At 42.0% G+C, this 17,140-nt stretch overlaps 1 protein-coding gene across 1 annotated transcript in view; it reads right to left on the reverse strand.

The window, feature by feature from the left end:
• Positions 1–16,780, reverse strand: part of LOC143955498 (uncharacterized) — a 97,726-nt gene extending 80,946 nt beyond the window's left edge. Inside the window, exons 1-10 of the mRNA XM_077465535.1 lie at positions 16,473–16,780; positions 14,584–14,703; positions 9,597–9,764; positions 9,385–9,508; positions 9,180–9,268; positions 8,943–9,071; positions 8,706–8,831; positions 8,456–8,597; positions 3,772–5,616; positions 3,642–3,672 (exon numbers count right to left, since the gene is read on the reverse strand). Coding sequence (XP_077321661.1) covers positions 3,642–3,672; positions 3,772–5,616; positions 8,456–8,597; positions 8,706–8,831; positions 8,943–9,071; positions 9,180–9,268; positions 9,385–9,508; positions 9,597–9,764; positions 14,584–14,697 — 2,768 coding nt within the window. The 5' untranslated portion in view covers positions 14,698–14,703; positions 16,473–16,780. The remainder of the gene's footprint in view (positions 1–3,641; positions 3,673–3,771; positions 5,617–8,455; positions 8,598–8,705; positions 8,832–8,942; positions 9,072–9,179; positions 9,269–9,384; positions 9,509–9,596; positions 9,765–14,583; positions 14,704–16,472) is intronic.
• Positions 16,781–17,140: the final 360 nt, after the last annotated feature.

A 17,140-nucleotide genomic window follows, 5' to 3' on the forward strand; every position in this document is an offset into this window, starting at 1 on the left:
GAGGGGTTAAGACCTAATTAAATGATGGCCTGTGAGGGTCTTAAATGGGTCAGAATCTATATATTGCTATCAAGCAAGCCCAAGCTTGACGGGTTTCCTCTGGGTCCTTCTTGTTGGTGAAGACCAGGGTCTCTGTGGTCATCGTCTCTACTTTGTTTACATGTAACAATAAGTATTTTTTTGCTGGGAATTATCTTAGAACCCTCAAACATTATATATTTTTTTTAAAGCAGCAGCCAATGGCTATCGAAAAAAGGGCTCATCAGTGAAAAACTAATACTGATCGCATACGGGGAGTTGATGTATTTTTAAGAAGATCCTATCTTCATCCAGTAGAACACAAACCTAGTAGGCAGACTGGGCTCCAGCTATCATTCCTTCGTATTCTTGTTTATGTATTGGCACCGCTCTTTATTCCTTACACATGTATTGGTTTGGCTGTCCTTGAATTACCAGGATTGTCCGTTTTGTGGTCGGGGGCGAAACGTGTTGGGGAACAGGGGAAGTGGGGAGAGATGGGGAAGCAAGAGAAAACCAGAAGGGAAAAGGAAAAGGTAAAACAAATGCATGAAGAGATGTAATAGGTCAATGGTCAAACCTTAGTGTGCCACACAACCCAAGGCAGTGGTATAACGAGACCTTGATGGAGTCTCAATTGTATTGAAGGAGCCATCAGAGATATAGATTAGAATATGGGAGCCTTCTATGTATAGGAGGGGTTAAGACCTAATTAAATGATGGCCTGCGGGGGTCTTAAGAGGGTCAAAATCTATATATGCTATCAAGCAAGTCCAAGCTTGACGGGTTTCCTCTGGGTCCTTCTTGTTGGTGAAGACCAGGGTCTCTGTGGTCATCGTCTCTACTTTGTTTACATGTAACAATAAGTATGTTTTGCTGGGAAATATATTAGAACCCTCAAACATTATATATATTTTTTAAAGCAGCAGCCAATGGCTATCGATAAAAGGGCTCACCAGTGAAAGACGAATACTGATTGCATATGTGGGGAGTTGAAGGTATTTTTATGGAGATCCTTTCTTCATCCAGTAGAACACAAACCTAGTAGGCAGACTGGGCTCCAGCTATCATTCCTTCGTATTCTTGTTTATGTATTGGCACCGCTCTTTATTCCTTACACATGTATTGGTTTGGCTGTCCTTGAATTATCAGGATTGTCCGTTTTGTGGTCGGGGGCGAAACGTGTTGGGGAACAGGGGAAGTGGGGAGAGATGGGGAAGCAAGAGAAAACCAGAAGGGAAAAGGAAAAGGTAAAACAAATGCATGAAGACATGTAATAGGTCAATGGTCAAACCTTAGTGTGCCACACAACCCAAGGCAGTGGTATAACGAGACCTTGATGGAGTCTCAATTGTATTGAAGGAGCCATCAGAGATATAGATTAGAATATGGGAGCCTTCTATGTATAGGAGGGGTTAAGATCTAATTAAATGATGACCTGTGAGGGTCTTAAGAGGGTCAGAATCTATATATGCTGTCCAGCAAGTCCAAGCTTGACGGGTTTCCCCTGGGTCATTCTTGTTGGTGAAGACCAGGGTCTGCGTAGTCATCATATCTACTTTGTAACAATAAGTATTTTTTGCTGGGAAATATCTTAGAACCCTCAAACATTATATATTTTTTTTAAAGCAGCAGCCAATGGCTATCGATAAAAGGGCTCATGTTGATGTATTTTTATGGAGATCCTTTCTTCATCCAGTAGAACACAAACCTAGTAGGCAGACTGGGCTCCAGCTATCATTCCTTCGTATTCTTGTTTATGTATTAGCACCGCTCTTTGTTCTTTGCCCGTGTTTTTATATGGTCGTCCTTGAATTGTCAGGATTGCCCGTTTTGTCCCCCCCCCCCCCCCCCCGTGTAGTACCACAGTTTAGTTCTATGGCTCCATCTTTGTCAGTGTGGGCCAAGTCATCACTGTTTGATTAGAGCACTGGTCTCCAAAGTGGGTTATGTTTAAGCACATTTTTTTTTCGTGAAACGCGTTAACTATGCTGCTATCTTTTTGCATCGTGAGTCTGTGATGTCCTTCCTTGTAAATTTTATTCAAAAAAGCTCATTTGTTTTTTGAAGTCTGGAGTGCGGTCAACCTTTCTTCTATATCTTCTGCTATGTCCAGGTCACGGACTGGACCGACACCCTGCGATTCAGATAAGGGGATTTATAGGTTTCACATGGAGCGGTGTTCTCTCTTTGATTATCGGCTGCCTCCAAACTGTGGCCCTTTGCTATCATTAATCTGGCCCTTGGTGCACTATTCCATCAATAGTGTCCCATCACTATTGACACCAGTGATGGGGCAGCATTTCTCCCACTGACACCATCAATGGCACTATTCTTATTGATACCAACATTGGGGCCTCCCATTATAACTAATGATGGGGCATTGTTTATTCCCATTGATGCCAACAATGGGACCTCCCAATTTAACCAATGATGGGGTATTGTTTATTCCCATGGATGCCAACAATGGGGCCTCCCATTATAACCAATGATGGGCCATTGTTTATACCCACTGATACCAACAATGGGGCCTCTCATTATAACTAATGATGGGCCATTGTTTATACCCACTGATACCAACAATGGGGCCTCCCATTATAAGAATGATGGGGCATTGTTTATTCCCATTGATGCCAACAATGGGGCCTCCCATTATAACCAATGATTGGGGCATTGTTTATTCCCATTGATGCCAACAATAGGACCTCCCAATTTAACCAATGATGGGGCAATGTTTATTCTCATGGATGTCAACAATGGGGCCTCCCATTATAATCAATGATGGGGCATTGTTTATTCCCATTGATGCCAACAATGGGACCTCCCTATTTAACCAATGATGGGGTATTGTTTATTCCCATTGATGCCAACAATAGGACCTCCCAATTTAACCAATGATGGGGCAATGTTTATTCTCATGGATGTCAACACTGGGGCCTCCCCTTATAATCAACGATTGGGACATTGTTTATTCCCATTGATGCCAACAATGGGACCTCCCAATTTAACCAATGATGGGGTATTGTTTATTCCCATGGATGCCAACAATGGGGCCTCCCATTATAACCAATGATGGGCCATTGTTTATACCCACTGATACCAACAATGGGGCCTCTCATTATAACCAATGATGGGCCATTGTTTATACCCACTGATGCTGGGGCATTTTCTACTCCCTCTGGCCACAGTCTGGACCCCCTAAAGCTTGAAGGACAGTATACTGGTCCTTTGCTTAGAAATTGAGGAGACCCCAGGTTTAGAGGAACATATTGCAATCAGCGCCGTGGCAAGATCATCCAGTGCCCAGGGGAAAGATGCCAAATTGCCCCCCCCCCTTCATTATGTGCAAGCTTATGAGGAAGAAGGGGAGAGAGAGCACAGCCCGCACCTCCTCCCAGCTCTCTCCTCCTCCCCTTGACCCTTCCAGTGCTGGTTTGACGGAAGTAGTCATGTCTCTGTCACTACTCCTTCCAGCCTTATAGTAGAAGGAACTTGCAGTGCCCCCCATCCATACAATACACTCTGCGCCCAGGGCAGCTGTCCCTTCTGCCCACCCCTTGTCCCAGCACCAATCACGATACTTCAATAACCCAAAACACCTAAAACTCCCATATCAAACCAACTTCTGTAGACCACCAAGGGAAGTGTCGAAGACTGGGGTGAGAAGGGTAACAACAGAAACATGCTCACTTGCGTTTTAATAAGGCCTTCATTGTGAATGAAACATGTGCAGCCCGAAAAATTAACTCTAACCTGTGTGAATTTTCTGGTGTTTTTGAAGGCGTACTTTGTAAATGAAACATTTCCCGCACTCGGCACATACGAAAGGCCGCTCGCCCGTGTGAATCCTCTGGTGCGTATGAAGCGCGTTTTGCTGCCTGAAACATTTCCCGCACTCTGAACACGAGTAGGGGCGCTCACCCGTGTGAATCCTTTGGTGTTGAAGAAGGTTTCCCTTTTCTGTAAAACACTTCCCGCACTCGGAGCAGGAGAAAGGACGCTCGCCCGTGTGAATTTTCTGGTGCGTGAAAAGCGCGCTTTTCTGCTTGAAACTTTTCCCGCATTGTGAGCACGGAAAAGGGCGCTCACCCGTGTGAAATGTCTTGTGCTGAAGAAGGTGTCCTTTTTCGGTGAAAGATTTCTCGCACTCAGAACACGAATAGGGACGCACGCCGGTGTGAATTCTCTGGTGCGCAAGGAGGTGCCCTTTCTTGGTGAAACATTTCCCGCACTCAGAACACGAATAAGGCCGCTCGCCGGTGTGAACTCTCTGGTGTATAAGAAGCGGACCTATCCTAAAGAAACACTTCCCACACTCTAAACATGGATAGGGATGCTCATTGGTGTGAATTCTCTGGTGCGTGAGAAGGTGTTCTTCCTTAGTGAAGCATTTCCCACACTCCAAGCATGTCAAAGGGCGTTCACCCGTGTGAATTTTCTGGTGTAGCACAAGGTATTGTTTCCGAAAGAAACATTTCCCGCACTCAGAACATGAAAAAGGACGTTCACCCAAGGGAATTCTCCGCTGTTTAGGTAGAGCTCTATTATAAGTGGAAGATTTCTCATCTGGAGATGACAATGAACTCTCTCCTGTGTGGCCTCCATCACATTCCGAAGACTCCTTGGGATTTGATGGATTGGATGGATGTGTTAATTGATCGGCACTGTGAGATCTCACTTTGAAATCTGAAGTCATAGTATGGGATTGATCAGAAGGTTCCTCAGGATTAGAAGGATCCATTGATCTTAGATGGTCATCTGAAGTCATAGTATGGGGTTTATCAGAAGGTTCCTCAGGATTAGAAGGATCCATTGATCGTAGATGGACTTCTGAAGTCATAGTATGGGATTTATCAGAAGGTTCCTCAGGATTAGATGGATCCATTGATCTTAGATGGACATCTGAAGTCATAGTATGGGATTTATCAGAAGGTTCCTCAGGATTAGAAGGATACATTGATTGTAGATGGACCTCTGAAATCATAGTATGGGATTTATCAGAAGGTTCCTCAGGATTAGAAGGATCCATTGATCTTAGATGGACTTCTGAAGTCATAGTATGGGATTGATCAGAAGGTTCCTCAGGATTAGAAGGATCCATTGATATCAGATGGACATCTGAAGTCATAGTATGGGATTTATCAGAAGGTTCCTCAGGATTAGAAGGATCCATTGATATCAGATGGACATCTGAAGTCATAGTATGGGATTTATCAGAAGGTTCCTCAGGATTAGAAGGATCCATTGATCTTAGATGGACTTCTGAAGTCATAGTATGGGATTGACCAGAAGGTTCCTCAGGATTAGGAGGATCCATTGATCTTAGATGGACATCTGAAGTCATAGTATGGGATTTATCAGAAGGTTCTTCAGGATTAGAAGGATCCAATGATCTTAAATGGACATCTGAAGTCATAGTATGGAAATGGTCAGAAGATTCCTCAGGATTAGAAGGATCCATTGATCCCTCCAGATGGTAAGGTCTGTGATATATGGTTGGAGTAATGGGAGAACTTTGTATGATGTCATTATCTTCTACCTTGAAACCTCGAGATAAAATAGAATCTCCCTCTGAGGTTTCTTGAAGAAAGTGTCCATCTGTAAGAAATAAAAAAATATAAAAAAAAAGTTAAAAATATTTTTCTAATCCTACATTCACGTATGAGTCATATATGTTTTCCAAACTCTGGCATGAAATTGGGTGCAAATATTACACCAAACTATGAATAAGAGTTGACTGAGCCCCGTGGGTGTTTATGTATTGACACCGCTGCTTGTTCTTTACCCATGTATTGGTATGGCTGTCCTTGAATTGCCAGGATGTCCCGTTTTGGGGTTGGAGGCGAAACGTGTTGGAAAAACCAGGGGGAGTGGGGGAGAGATGGGGAAGCAAGAGGAAACCAGAAAGAAAAAGGAAAGGGCAAAAGAAATGCATGAAGAAATCTAATAGGTCAATGGTCAAACCACAGTGTGCCAGAAAACCCAATGCGACCTTGATGGGGTCTCTATTATATTGAAGGAGCCATCAGGGATATAGATCAGAATACGGGAGCCTTCTATGTGTGTGTGGGGGGGGGGAGGGGTGGTAAGACCTAATTTAACCACTAAACCTCCTTCCTAACCAGACCAATTTTCAGCTTTCAGCGCTCTCACAGTTTGAATGACAATTACTCAGTCATGGAACACTTTACCCATGTGAAATTGTTGTCCTTTATTTCACACAAATAGAGCTTTCTTTTAGTGGTTTTTAATCACCAGTGGGTTTTTCATTGTTTGCGCTATAAATAATAAAAGACCAAAAATTTGGTTAAAAAAAATGCATTTTTCTTAGTTTCTGTTATAAAATTTGTATTTTTTCTTCATAAATTTTGGCCAAAATTTATACTGTTACATAGCTTTGGTAAAAAAATAATAATAACACAAATCTGTGTATATTATTTGGTCTTCGTGAAGGTTAGAGAGTCTACAAGCTGTGGTGCCAATCATTGAAAATGTATCATACCTGATGTTCTGGTGGCCTATCTCATTTTTTGAGACCCTAACAAGCCAGGACAGTACAAATACCTCCCAAATGACCCCTTTTTTGGAAAGTAGACAATCCAAGGTATTTAGAAAGAGGCATGGTGAGTTTTTTTCACGTTGTAATTTTCCCACAATTCTTTGCAAAATTAAGATTTTTTTTTCCACAAAATTTTCATATTAACAGGTTATTTCTCACACACAGCATATGCATTCCACAAATTACACCCCAAAATACATTCTGCTGCTCCTCCCGAGTACGGCGATACCACATGTGTGAGACTTTTACACAGCCTGGCCACATAGAGAGGCCCAACATTCAGGGAGCACCTTCAGGTGTTCTAGGGGCATAAATTACACATCTAATGTCCTGACAACCTATCACACTATTGAAGGCCCTGGAGCACCAGGACAATGGCAACAATTTTGGAAAGAAAACACCCCAACGTAGATTCTAGGAGGCATAATGAGTCTTTTGAACATGTCATTTTTTCCCACATGTTTTTGGAATGTGGAAAGAAAATGAAAATGCATTTTTCCATGCATTTTTTTACACATTTTTACAGCACTGACGGGCGCTGATGAGGATCCACTGATAGGGTGGCACTGACGAGCACTGTATTGGCACTAATGGGCACTTTAGTGTCACTGAAGAGCACTGCTGGGGCACAGATGTGGCACTCCTGGGGCACAGATGTGGCACTCCTGGTGCACTCCTTGGCACTGCTGGGCTCTGATGGGGCACTCCTTGGCACTGCTGGGCTCTGATGGGGAACTCCTTGGCATGGTTGGGCTCTGATGGGCACAGATGAGGCACTCCTTGGCACTGCTGGGCTCTGATGGGGAACTCCTTGGCATGGTTGGGCTCTGATGGGCACAGATGAGGCACTCCTTGGCACTGCTGGGCTCTGATGGGGAACTCCTTGGCATGGTTAGGCTCTGATGAGCACAGATGAGGCACTCCTTGGCACTGCTGGACTCTGATAAGCACTCCTGAGCTGTGATGGGCACTGCTGGGCACTGATGGGGCACTCCTGAGCACTGATGGGGCACTCCTGGGCACTGTTGCGGCACTACTCTGCTCTCAAGCAGCCTCACCCTTCAGCTTCACCCTCCTCTCTTCACATGATCGGTGTGAGGAGGGAGAGAACTTGTTTGTTGGCAGTGATCGCTCCGTCCAACTGGACAGAGCGATCGCGTGGTAAAGGGCTGCTGGGACTGGACCCTTACCCGGATCCGTCATGCGCCGGGTCCCGAGAACCCGACGGTCACGGACATTCCCGGGTGGGATTCTGGGAGGATGTCCTAGTACATGAGTACACAATTTATCCGACCATGCAGTAGCCGTCATACGGCTGTGGCCCGGTCAGCAACCAGTTAATAACGGCCTGCCAGGGTCTTAAATGGGTCAGAATCTCTATATCCCAACTAAGAAGTACAAGTTTGATGGGTTTCTTCTGGGTCATTCTTGTTGGTGAAAAAAAGGGCCTCCATGGTCATCATATCAATTAGGGTTTCTGCCCATTCCACACTTTGTGTGCATCCACTGCATGTAATTGCTGGCTGTGCAGACAGCCATGAATACCTGTTATGGTGAACGAGGCCGGAGGCCGCATCGGGCATCTCAGAGATGCAGCAGGAATCAGAAGATTCCTGCCACTACAAGTCGCACCGGCTTAAATCGCAAGTGTAAATGTAGCCTAATTGCTCAAATTTGGTTTTCAGTTCTCATATCTATTCAGGTCCGTACCTTTTGCCTTTGGCTGCCAATGCAATGAGGTTTCCTCACATGGTAACCGTATGAGGCTCCCACAATGATAATATGCGTCTTTTTTTTCAACCCATCTAACAATTTCTAACAACTTCATACTCCTAGAAGTAAGATAAACATGTGAAGGGATTTAGCATTCATACTTACTTGTGTCCATACGTAGAGAAAATTCCTCCAGTTTACTTTCCATAATCATCTCCCCCTCCTCCATAGACTGCTGATCTCCACTCACTAAAGTCTTTTCCTCTTCCTCTTTAATCTCAACTTTGATGACTTTCTGTTCTTCACCCTAAACCCCAAAGATGATAGAAAGCATTTGGAAAAAGGAACGAGATCACAGAGAAGATTGTCCACTCATAGAAGTATTTTTGAGTTCTTCTTGGCCAGTCCCGTCTACCTGATCATTCTCTGTATAGTCCCAGGAATCTCTCTCCTCCAAAGACTGTTGATCTCCACTCACCAACATCTCTTCTTCTTCTTCTTCCTCTATATCCTCAACTTTGATATCTTTCCGTTCTTCACCCTAAACCCCAAAGATGATAGAACATGTTTAGAAAAAAGGAACAAGGGATCACAAAGAAGAATGTCTACTCATGGAAGTATTTTTGAGTTATTTTTGGCCAGTCTTGTCTACCTGATCATTCTCTGTATAGTCCCGGGAATCTCTCTCCTTCGAAGACTGCTGATCTCCACTCACCAACAACATCTCTTCTTCTTCTTCTTCCTCTAAATCCTCAACTTTGATGTCTTTCCGTTCTTCGCCCTAAAGATGGCAGAACACATTCTCAAATAGGACTAAGCGATTACATAGAAAAATGTCCTTTGATAGTTTGCAATACACTGTTAGGTCTACATGCTCAGTCCCATCTACCTTATGATGGTGGGGGATGGTGTGACCTTCCTGTGTGGAATACAGAGGACGGGGACATCTCTCTGGTGGGTTCCCATTACTGGATCCATCTGTAGGAAACACACACACTGACTGAATACATTGTTTCTATGTGTTTATCAGATGATGGGGGATCTAGGTGGAGCCTCCGTACTGCTCTCTCCTTTACAATAAAGTCTCCTCTTACCCGGTGATGTGAGGGGCGGCTGATTCTCCATCATGACGTCCTTGTAGAGATCCTTGTGTCCTTCTAAATACTCCCACTCCTCCATGGAGAAATAGACAGTGACATCCTGACACCTTATAGGAACCTGACACACACAATGATACAGTCACCATCCAGACACATCCCTTGTCTGTTACTGGATAATGTCCCAGAATTCCCAGAATCCTCCTCACCTCTCCTGTCAGCAGCTCCATCATCTTCTTGGTGACTTCTAGAATCTTCTCCTCTTTTCTTTCAGGTGTCATGGAGTGAGGTGGAGGCGCTGTGATGGGTGATGTCCAATGAAGACGGCTGTTGGGTGTTAATGGATCATCAGAAGTTTTCTTCACTACTTTATAATCCTGAGTAAATGCAGAACAAAACGTCACTAAAGACTTCCCGGAAGCCTCCTCAACTTTCCATTTAGGTCTGTGTTTTTATTAAAAGAGATAAGAATGAAGTTACTTTTCCCTCCCGAAATTCTCCTTAGCTCAAGAGTCGGCTATTGATTTTTTATTTATTTTTTTATTTTATTGAGTTTTATGCAAAAGTATACAGGGTAAATTCAAGCATTGCAAGTCGTATCAAGGAGACATAACCCAATATAAGATAACATAACATAACCCAACATAACATAACCCAATATAAGATAAGATAACATAACCCAACATAACATAACCCAACATAACATAACCCAACATAACATAACCCAACATAACATAACCCAATATAAGATAACCCAACATAAGATAACATAACATAACCCAACATAACATAACCCAACATAACATAACCCAATATAAGATAACATAACATAACCCAACATAACATAACCCAATATAAGATAAGATAACATAACCCAACATAACATAACCCAATATAAGATAAGATAACATAACCCAACATAACATAACCCAATATAAGATAAGATAACATAACCCAACATAACATAACCCAATATAAGATAACCCAACATAAGATAACATAACATAACCCAACATAAGATAACCCAACATAAGATAACCCAACATAACATAACCCAATATAAGATAAGATAACATAACCCAACATAACATAACCCAATATAAGATAAGATAACATAACCCAACATAAGATAACCCAACATAAGATAACCCAACATAACATAACCCAATATAAGATAAGATAACATAACCCAACATAACATAACCCAATATAAGATAAGATAACATAACCCAACATAACATAACCCAATATAAGATAAGATAACATAACCCAACATAACCCAACATAACATAACCCAATATAAGATAAGATAACATAACCCAACATAACATAACCCAATATAAGATAACCCAACATAAGATAACATAACATAACCCAACATAAGATAACCCAACATAACATAACCCAATATAAGATAAGATAACATAACCCAACATAACATAACCCAATATAAGATAAGATAACATAACCCAACATAACATAACCCAATATAAGATAAGATAACATAACCCAACATAACCCAACATAACATAACCCAATATAAGATAAGATAACATAACCCAACATAACATAACCCAACATAACATAACCCAATATAAGATAACCCAACATAAGATAACCCAACATAAGATAACCCAACATAAGATAACATAACATAACCCAACATAACATAACCCAATATAAGATAAGATAACATAACCCAACATAACATTACCCAATATAAGATAAGATAACATAACCCAACATAACATAACCCAACATAACATAACCCAATATAAGATAACCCAACATAAGATAACATAACATAACCCAACATAAGATAACCCAACATAAGATAACCCAACATAAGATAACCCAACATAACATAACCCAATATAAGATAAGATAACATAACCCAACATAACATAACCCAATATAAGATAAGATAACATAACCCAATATAAGATAAGATAACATAACCCAACATAACCCAACATAACATAACCCAATATAAGATAAGATAACATAACCCAACATAACATAACCCAATATAAGATAAGATAACATAACCCAACATAACATAACCCAATATAAGATAAGATAACATAACCCAACATAACCCAACATAACATAACCCAATATAAGATAAGATAACATAATCCAACATAACATAACCCAATATAAGATAAGATAACATAACCCAACATAACCCAACATAACATAACCCAATATAAGATAAGATAACATAATCCAACATAACATAACCCAATATAAGATAAGATAACATAACCCAACATAACATAACCCAATATAAGATAACATAACCCAACATAACATAACCCAACATAACATAACCCAAAAAAGAAAAAAAAATGTATACATACATAGAAAAAAAAAATAAACCCACAAAAATTAACAATACTGATGACAATTGTGCTCCATTTTATAGTATAAACCAAATGGTGTATATAATTTACACATGCCACATAGGGCCAGGTGCATTCAGCTAGTAACGCCTAGTGCAGATTCAGGAGACGCAGGTTGACGAGGACTGGAGCCACCTGTCCCAGATTTTGTTGTATTTGCCCGGACACCCTCTATTGATGTAGGTTATCTTTTTTGTATGTAAGGGTATTATTAACCACTTCCGGACCGCCGCACGCCGAAATACATCCTAACTTTGAAGAGGTATATCTTTGTTATGGCTGCAGCTAACTACCATGACCCTGGTATCTTCTTCTTCGGCCATCGGTCCCGGTTTCCGATAATAGTAGTCTCTGCGGTGGATTCGCCGCAATATCACTTTTATCAGTGGCGGGAGAGGGGCCCCCCTCCCTCCGCGCTCCGGTGCCCTCCGCTGCTTACTGGAGCCATCGGATCCTTCTCCTTCCTGAGTATGGAGACGTGTGAGGGGAGGATGACCCCCATCCATAACATTGCCGGGGCGAAAGCGACATCAAAGCGTCACTTCCACCCATAGCTCTTAAAGGGATATTTTATTATTATTTTTTTTTTAATTGTATTTTAGTGTAAATATGAGATGGGAGATCTTTTTGACCCCCCCGATCTCATATTTAAGAGGACCTGTCATGCTTTTTTTCTATTACAAGGGATGTTTACATTCCTTGTAATAGGAATAAAAGTGACACCACTTTTTTTTATTAAATAACAGTGTAAAAATAAAATATAAAAGGTAAAATAAATAAGAAAAAAAAAATGTAAACGCGCCCCGTCCCGCCGAGCTCACGTGCAGAAGCGAACGCATACGCGAGTTGCACCCGCATATGAAAACAGGTGTTCAAACCGCACACGTGAGGTATCGCCGCGATTGGTAGTCCGAGAGCAATAATTATAGCCCTAGACCTCCTCTGTAACTCAAAACATGCAACCAGTAGAATTTTTTTTTAGATGTCGCCTATGGAGATTTTTAAGGGTAAAAGTTTGTCGCCGTTCCACGAGCGGGCGCAATTTTGAAGCAAGATATGTTTGGGTGGCACAGTGGTGTAGTGGTTAGCACTCTCACCTAGCAGTAAGAAGGGTCGCTGGTTCGTATCCCAACCACGACACTACCTGCCTGGAGTTTGCATGTTCTCCCTGTGCCTGCGTGGGTTTCCTCCGGGTACTCCGGTTTCCTCCCACAATCCAAAGGCATGCCGGTAGGTTAATTGGCTTCTGTCCAAAATTGGTCCTAGTATATAAATGGGGACCTTGGATTGTGGGCTCATTGAGGGTAGGGACTGATGTGAGTGCAATGTACAAGGATAGGGACAATTGTAGACACTCACTCAACTGGATGGACTGGTGTCTTTATTCAACCATACTAACTATGAAACTATGGTGGGTATCAATTTACTCGCCGTTAAGCCATTTGCCACCACCACGGTAGGCTGTGGTGTACCGTAAAGTGCAGTGAGCCATTTGACAAAGTTGGGGCTGAAGAGACTGCCACGGGTACTGCCATTCGAACTGCCTTGGAAGACTACTACTCTAGAGCCAGTTTGGTCGTGGGAGGCCTGTAGGGTTCATGAAGAGGCATCTGGTATTGAATGCCGTGTTTTTTGCCGGCATGAAGCCAGTTTAATCTGAGTGTATCAATGAGAGAATGACTTGAGTGATGGTGAACCTTGGCACCCCAGATGGTTTGGAACTACATTTCCCATGATGCTCAACTACACTGCTGAGTGCAAGAGCATCATGGGAAATGTAGTTCCAAAACATCTGGGGTGCCAAGTTTCGCCATAACTGGCCTATAAGATTCCGCACTATGGGGGGTCCTTACACAGTTTAGCGATAAGGACTATGATCACTTGCCTCATAGATTCAGGAAAGGTTGTTGGCTTTGAATATAGCTTGATAGAGGGCCAGCAGTCTAGGGACCAGGACATCGGAGAAATGGACATAAAATTTTAGGGGCAGAACATCTGAACCCGGGGCTTTAGCTGTTGCAAATTGGGCTAGGGCAAGGGTAATTTCATCTGCTGAGATCGGGGCCTCCAGCTATTGATTTTATTAATAGAGATAAGAGTGATGTCATGTGACCTCCCAGAATCCTCCTCACCTCTCCGGTCAGGTCTGTGTTTTTATTAATAGAGATAAGAGTGATGTCATGTGACCTCCCAGAATCCTCCTCACCTCTCCGGTCAGGTCTGAGTTTTATTAATAGAGATAAGAGTGATGTCATGTGACCTCCCAGAATCCTCCTCACCTCTCCGGTCAGGTCTGTGTTTTATTAATAGAGATAAGAGTGACGTCATGTGACCTCCCAGAATCCTCCTCACCTCTCCGGTCAGGTTCGTGTTTTATTAATAGAGATAAGAGTGATGTCATGTGACCTCCCAGAATCCTCCTCACCTCTCCTGTCAGGTCTGTGTTTTAATAATAGAGATAAGAGTGATGTCATGTGACCTCCCAGAATCCTCCTCACCTCTCCGGTCAGGTTCGTGTTTTATTAATAGAGATAAGAGTGATGTCATGTGACCTCCCAGAATCCTCCTCACCTCTCCGGTCAGGTCTGTGTTTTTATTAATAGAGATAAGAGTGATGTCATGTGACCTCCCAGAATCCTTCTCACCTCTCCGGTCAGGTTCGTGTTTTATTAATAGAGATAAGAGTGATGTCATGTGACCTCCCAGAATCCTCCTCACCTCTCCTGTCAGGTCTGTGTTTTATTAATAGAGATAAGAGTGATGTCATGTGACCTCCCAGAATCCTCCTCACCTCTCCGGTCAGCAGGTAGATGATCTCCAGGGTAAGTTCTAATATCCTCTCAGTCAATTTGCGATGGTCTTTGTCCATGCCTATTGATTTGGTCTTGTGAACCGGAAAGGACATTCCTCTCTGTCAATGAATAATAAACTGGTAAGTAATTGTCCTATACTAGTATAAAGAATGTTTCTTCAGCATTCCTCTATGGCTCTCGTATATCTCTAAATTGCAGATGCAACAACTTTTTGTAGAGGGAAACACTGAGCCCTCCACCTACCCAATCCAAAGAGCAGACATGTGGGACACAGGAATTCCGCAATGTTTTATCATACTTCCAGTGGCCAATTCTTTATGTACTGTACAGATGTTTATTTCTTCTGCTGCCTTGATTAGAACTTGTACCATAATTCAGTCTTTTTTCTCCCCATATCCTGATCCAGAGAAGACACGGTGTCCATTATTTCCCAGTGATGAGAGCCAACAACCCCGAGACAGCTCTATGGAGGATGGATAAATGGTTCTATATTTAGGATGTATCCGGTCTATAAACCAGAGGCTCTGGATGGACAGTTGGATAAATGGTTCTATATTTAGGATGTATCCGGTCTATAAACCAGAGGCTCTGGGTGGACAGTTGGATAAATGGTTCTATATTTAGGATGTATGCGGTCTATAAACCAGAGGTTCTGGATGGACAGTTGGATAAATGGCTATATATTTAGAATGTATCCGGTCTATAAACCAGAGGCCCTGGATGGACAGTTGGATAAATGGCTCTATATTTAGGATGTGTCTGATCAATAAACCAGAGGCTCTGGATGGACAGTTGGATAAATGGCTCTATATTTAGGATGGATGCGGTCTATAAACCAGAGGCTCTGGGTGGACAGTTGGCTAAATGGCTCTATATTTAGGATGTATCTGGTCTATAAACCAGGGGTTCTGGATGGACAGTTGGATAAATGGCTCTATATTTAGGATGTATCTGGTCTATAAACCAGAGGCTCTGGATGGACAGTTGGATAAATGGCTCTATATTTAGGATGTATCCGGTCTATAAACCAGAGGCTCTGGATGGACAGTTGGATAAATGGTTCTATATTTAGGATGTATCCGGTCTATAAACCAGAGGCTCTGGATGGACAGTTGGATAAATGGCTCTATATTTAGGATCGATCCAGTCTATAAACCAGAGGCTCTGGCTGGACAGTTGGCTAAATGGCTCTATATTTAGGATGTATCCGGTCTATAAACCAGAGGTTCTGGATGGACAGTTGGATAAATGGCTCTATATTTAGGATATATCTGGTCTATAAACCAGAGGCCCTGGATGGACAGTTGGATAAATGGCTCTATATTTAGGATGTATCCGGTCTATAAACCAGAGGCTCTGGATGGACAGTTGGATAAATGGTTCTATATTTAGGATGTATCTGGTCTATAAACCAGAGGTTCTGGATGGACAGTTGGATAAATGGCTCTATATTTAGGATATATCTTGTCTATAAACCAGAGGCCCTGGATGGACAGTTGGATAAATGGCTCTATATTTAGGATGTATCCGGTCTATAAACCAGAGGCTCTGGATGGACAGTTGGATAAATGGCTCTATATTTAGGATATATCTTGTCTATAAACCAGAGGCTCTGGATGGACAGTTGGATAAATGGCTCTATATTTAGGATGTATCCGGTCTATAAACCAGAGGCTCTGGATGGACAGTTGGATACATGGTTCTATATTTAGGATGTATCCGGTCTATAAACCAGAGGCTCTGGATGGACAGTTGAATAAATGATTCTATATTTAAAGTTAATCTAAGTATGTATTACAATATAACTCTAAATATGTAGATGCTGATGGGGGTTACTGGGTGTAAATATAAAATAAGATCTTATTACCTCCTCTGCTGCCACTTCCAGCAATGTCTCCTCTCTACTTCCTCCCGATTCACCTCTCACCTGGATCTTCCTCTTTATACTCTTTCATCACTTCCTGTCTGTACCTGACATCACTTCCTGTTGTTGGTTCCACTGACAATACGTGAGATCATCACCACCTTGTGTTGAATATAAATTCTGCAGTCTACGTTACGTTCCATCGTTTTGCCCTCTGCCTTGTGGTTTATTCTTCTACCAGGTTACATCGATGATTACACACACAGAATATACCTCACATGAAATCCACACAATAAAACGGAAAGTGGATGGAAATGAAAAACAACAATTTGATTGAGTTTTAATATGTATAAATGTAAAATTATGTAAGCAAAATGAAAATTGAAATACAACCTAATAAGCTGAATTTACAAAGCTTTGTTACCAGTAGAAGGATCTGTATTTTAGCCATGTGACTGGAATTGTCAAACCTCATTGGACTTTAATATGGTTATTTTTTTTATATTAGTACTAGTAGGAACGTAACAATTAAAAGACCTGACTACCATTTTAACCACTTCTCATTCTTATGTCGTACCCGTACATCTGTCAGGGCTGGCTTCAGCCCTTCCTTCTCTGAGCTGGCCGCTCAGCTGTTGGCTAATTGCCAGCTCCTATCTCTCTCCACAGTT

Source organism: Lithobates pipiens, unplaced genomic scaffold (genome assembly GCF_037356315.1).
Source record: "Lithobates pipiens isolate NorthernLeopardFrog02 unplaced genomic scaffold, aLitPip1_a1.2 Scaffold_35, whole genome shotgun sequence".
In the NCBI taxonomy this organism is placed as follows: domain Eukaryota; kingdom Metazoa; phylum Chordata; class Amphibia; order Anura; family Ranidae; genus Lithobates; species Lithobates pipiens.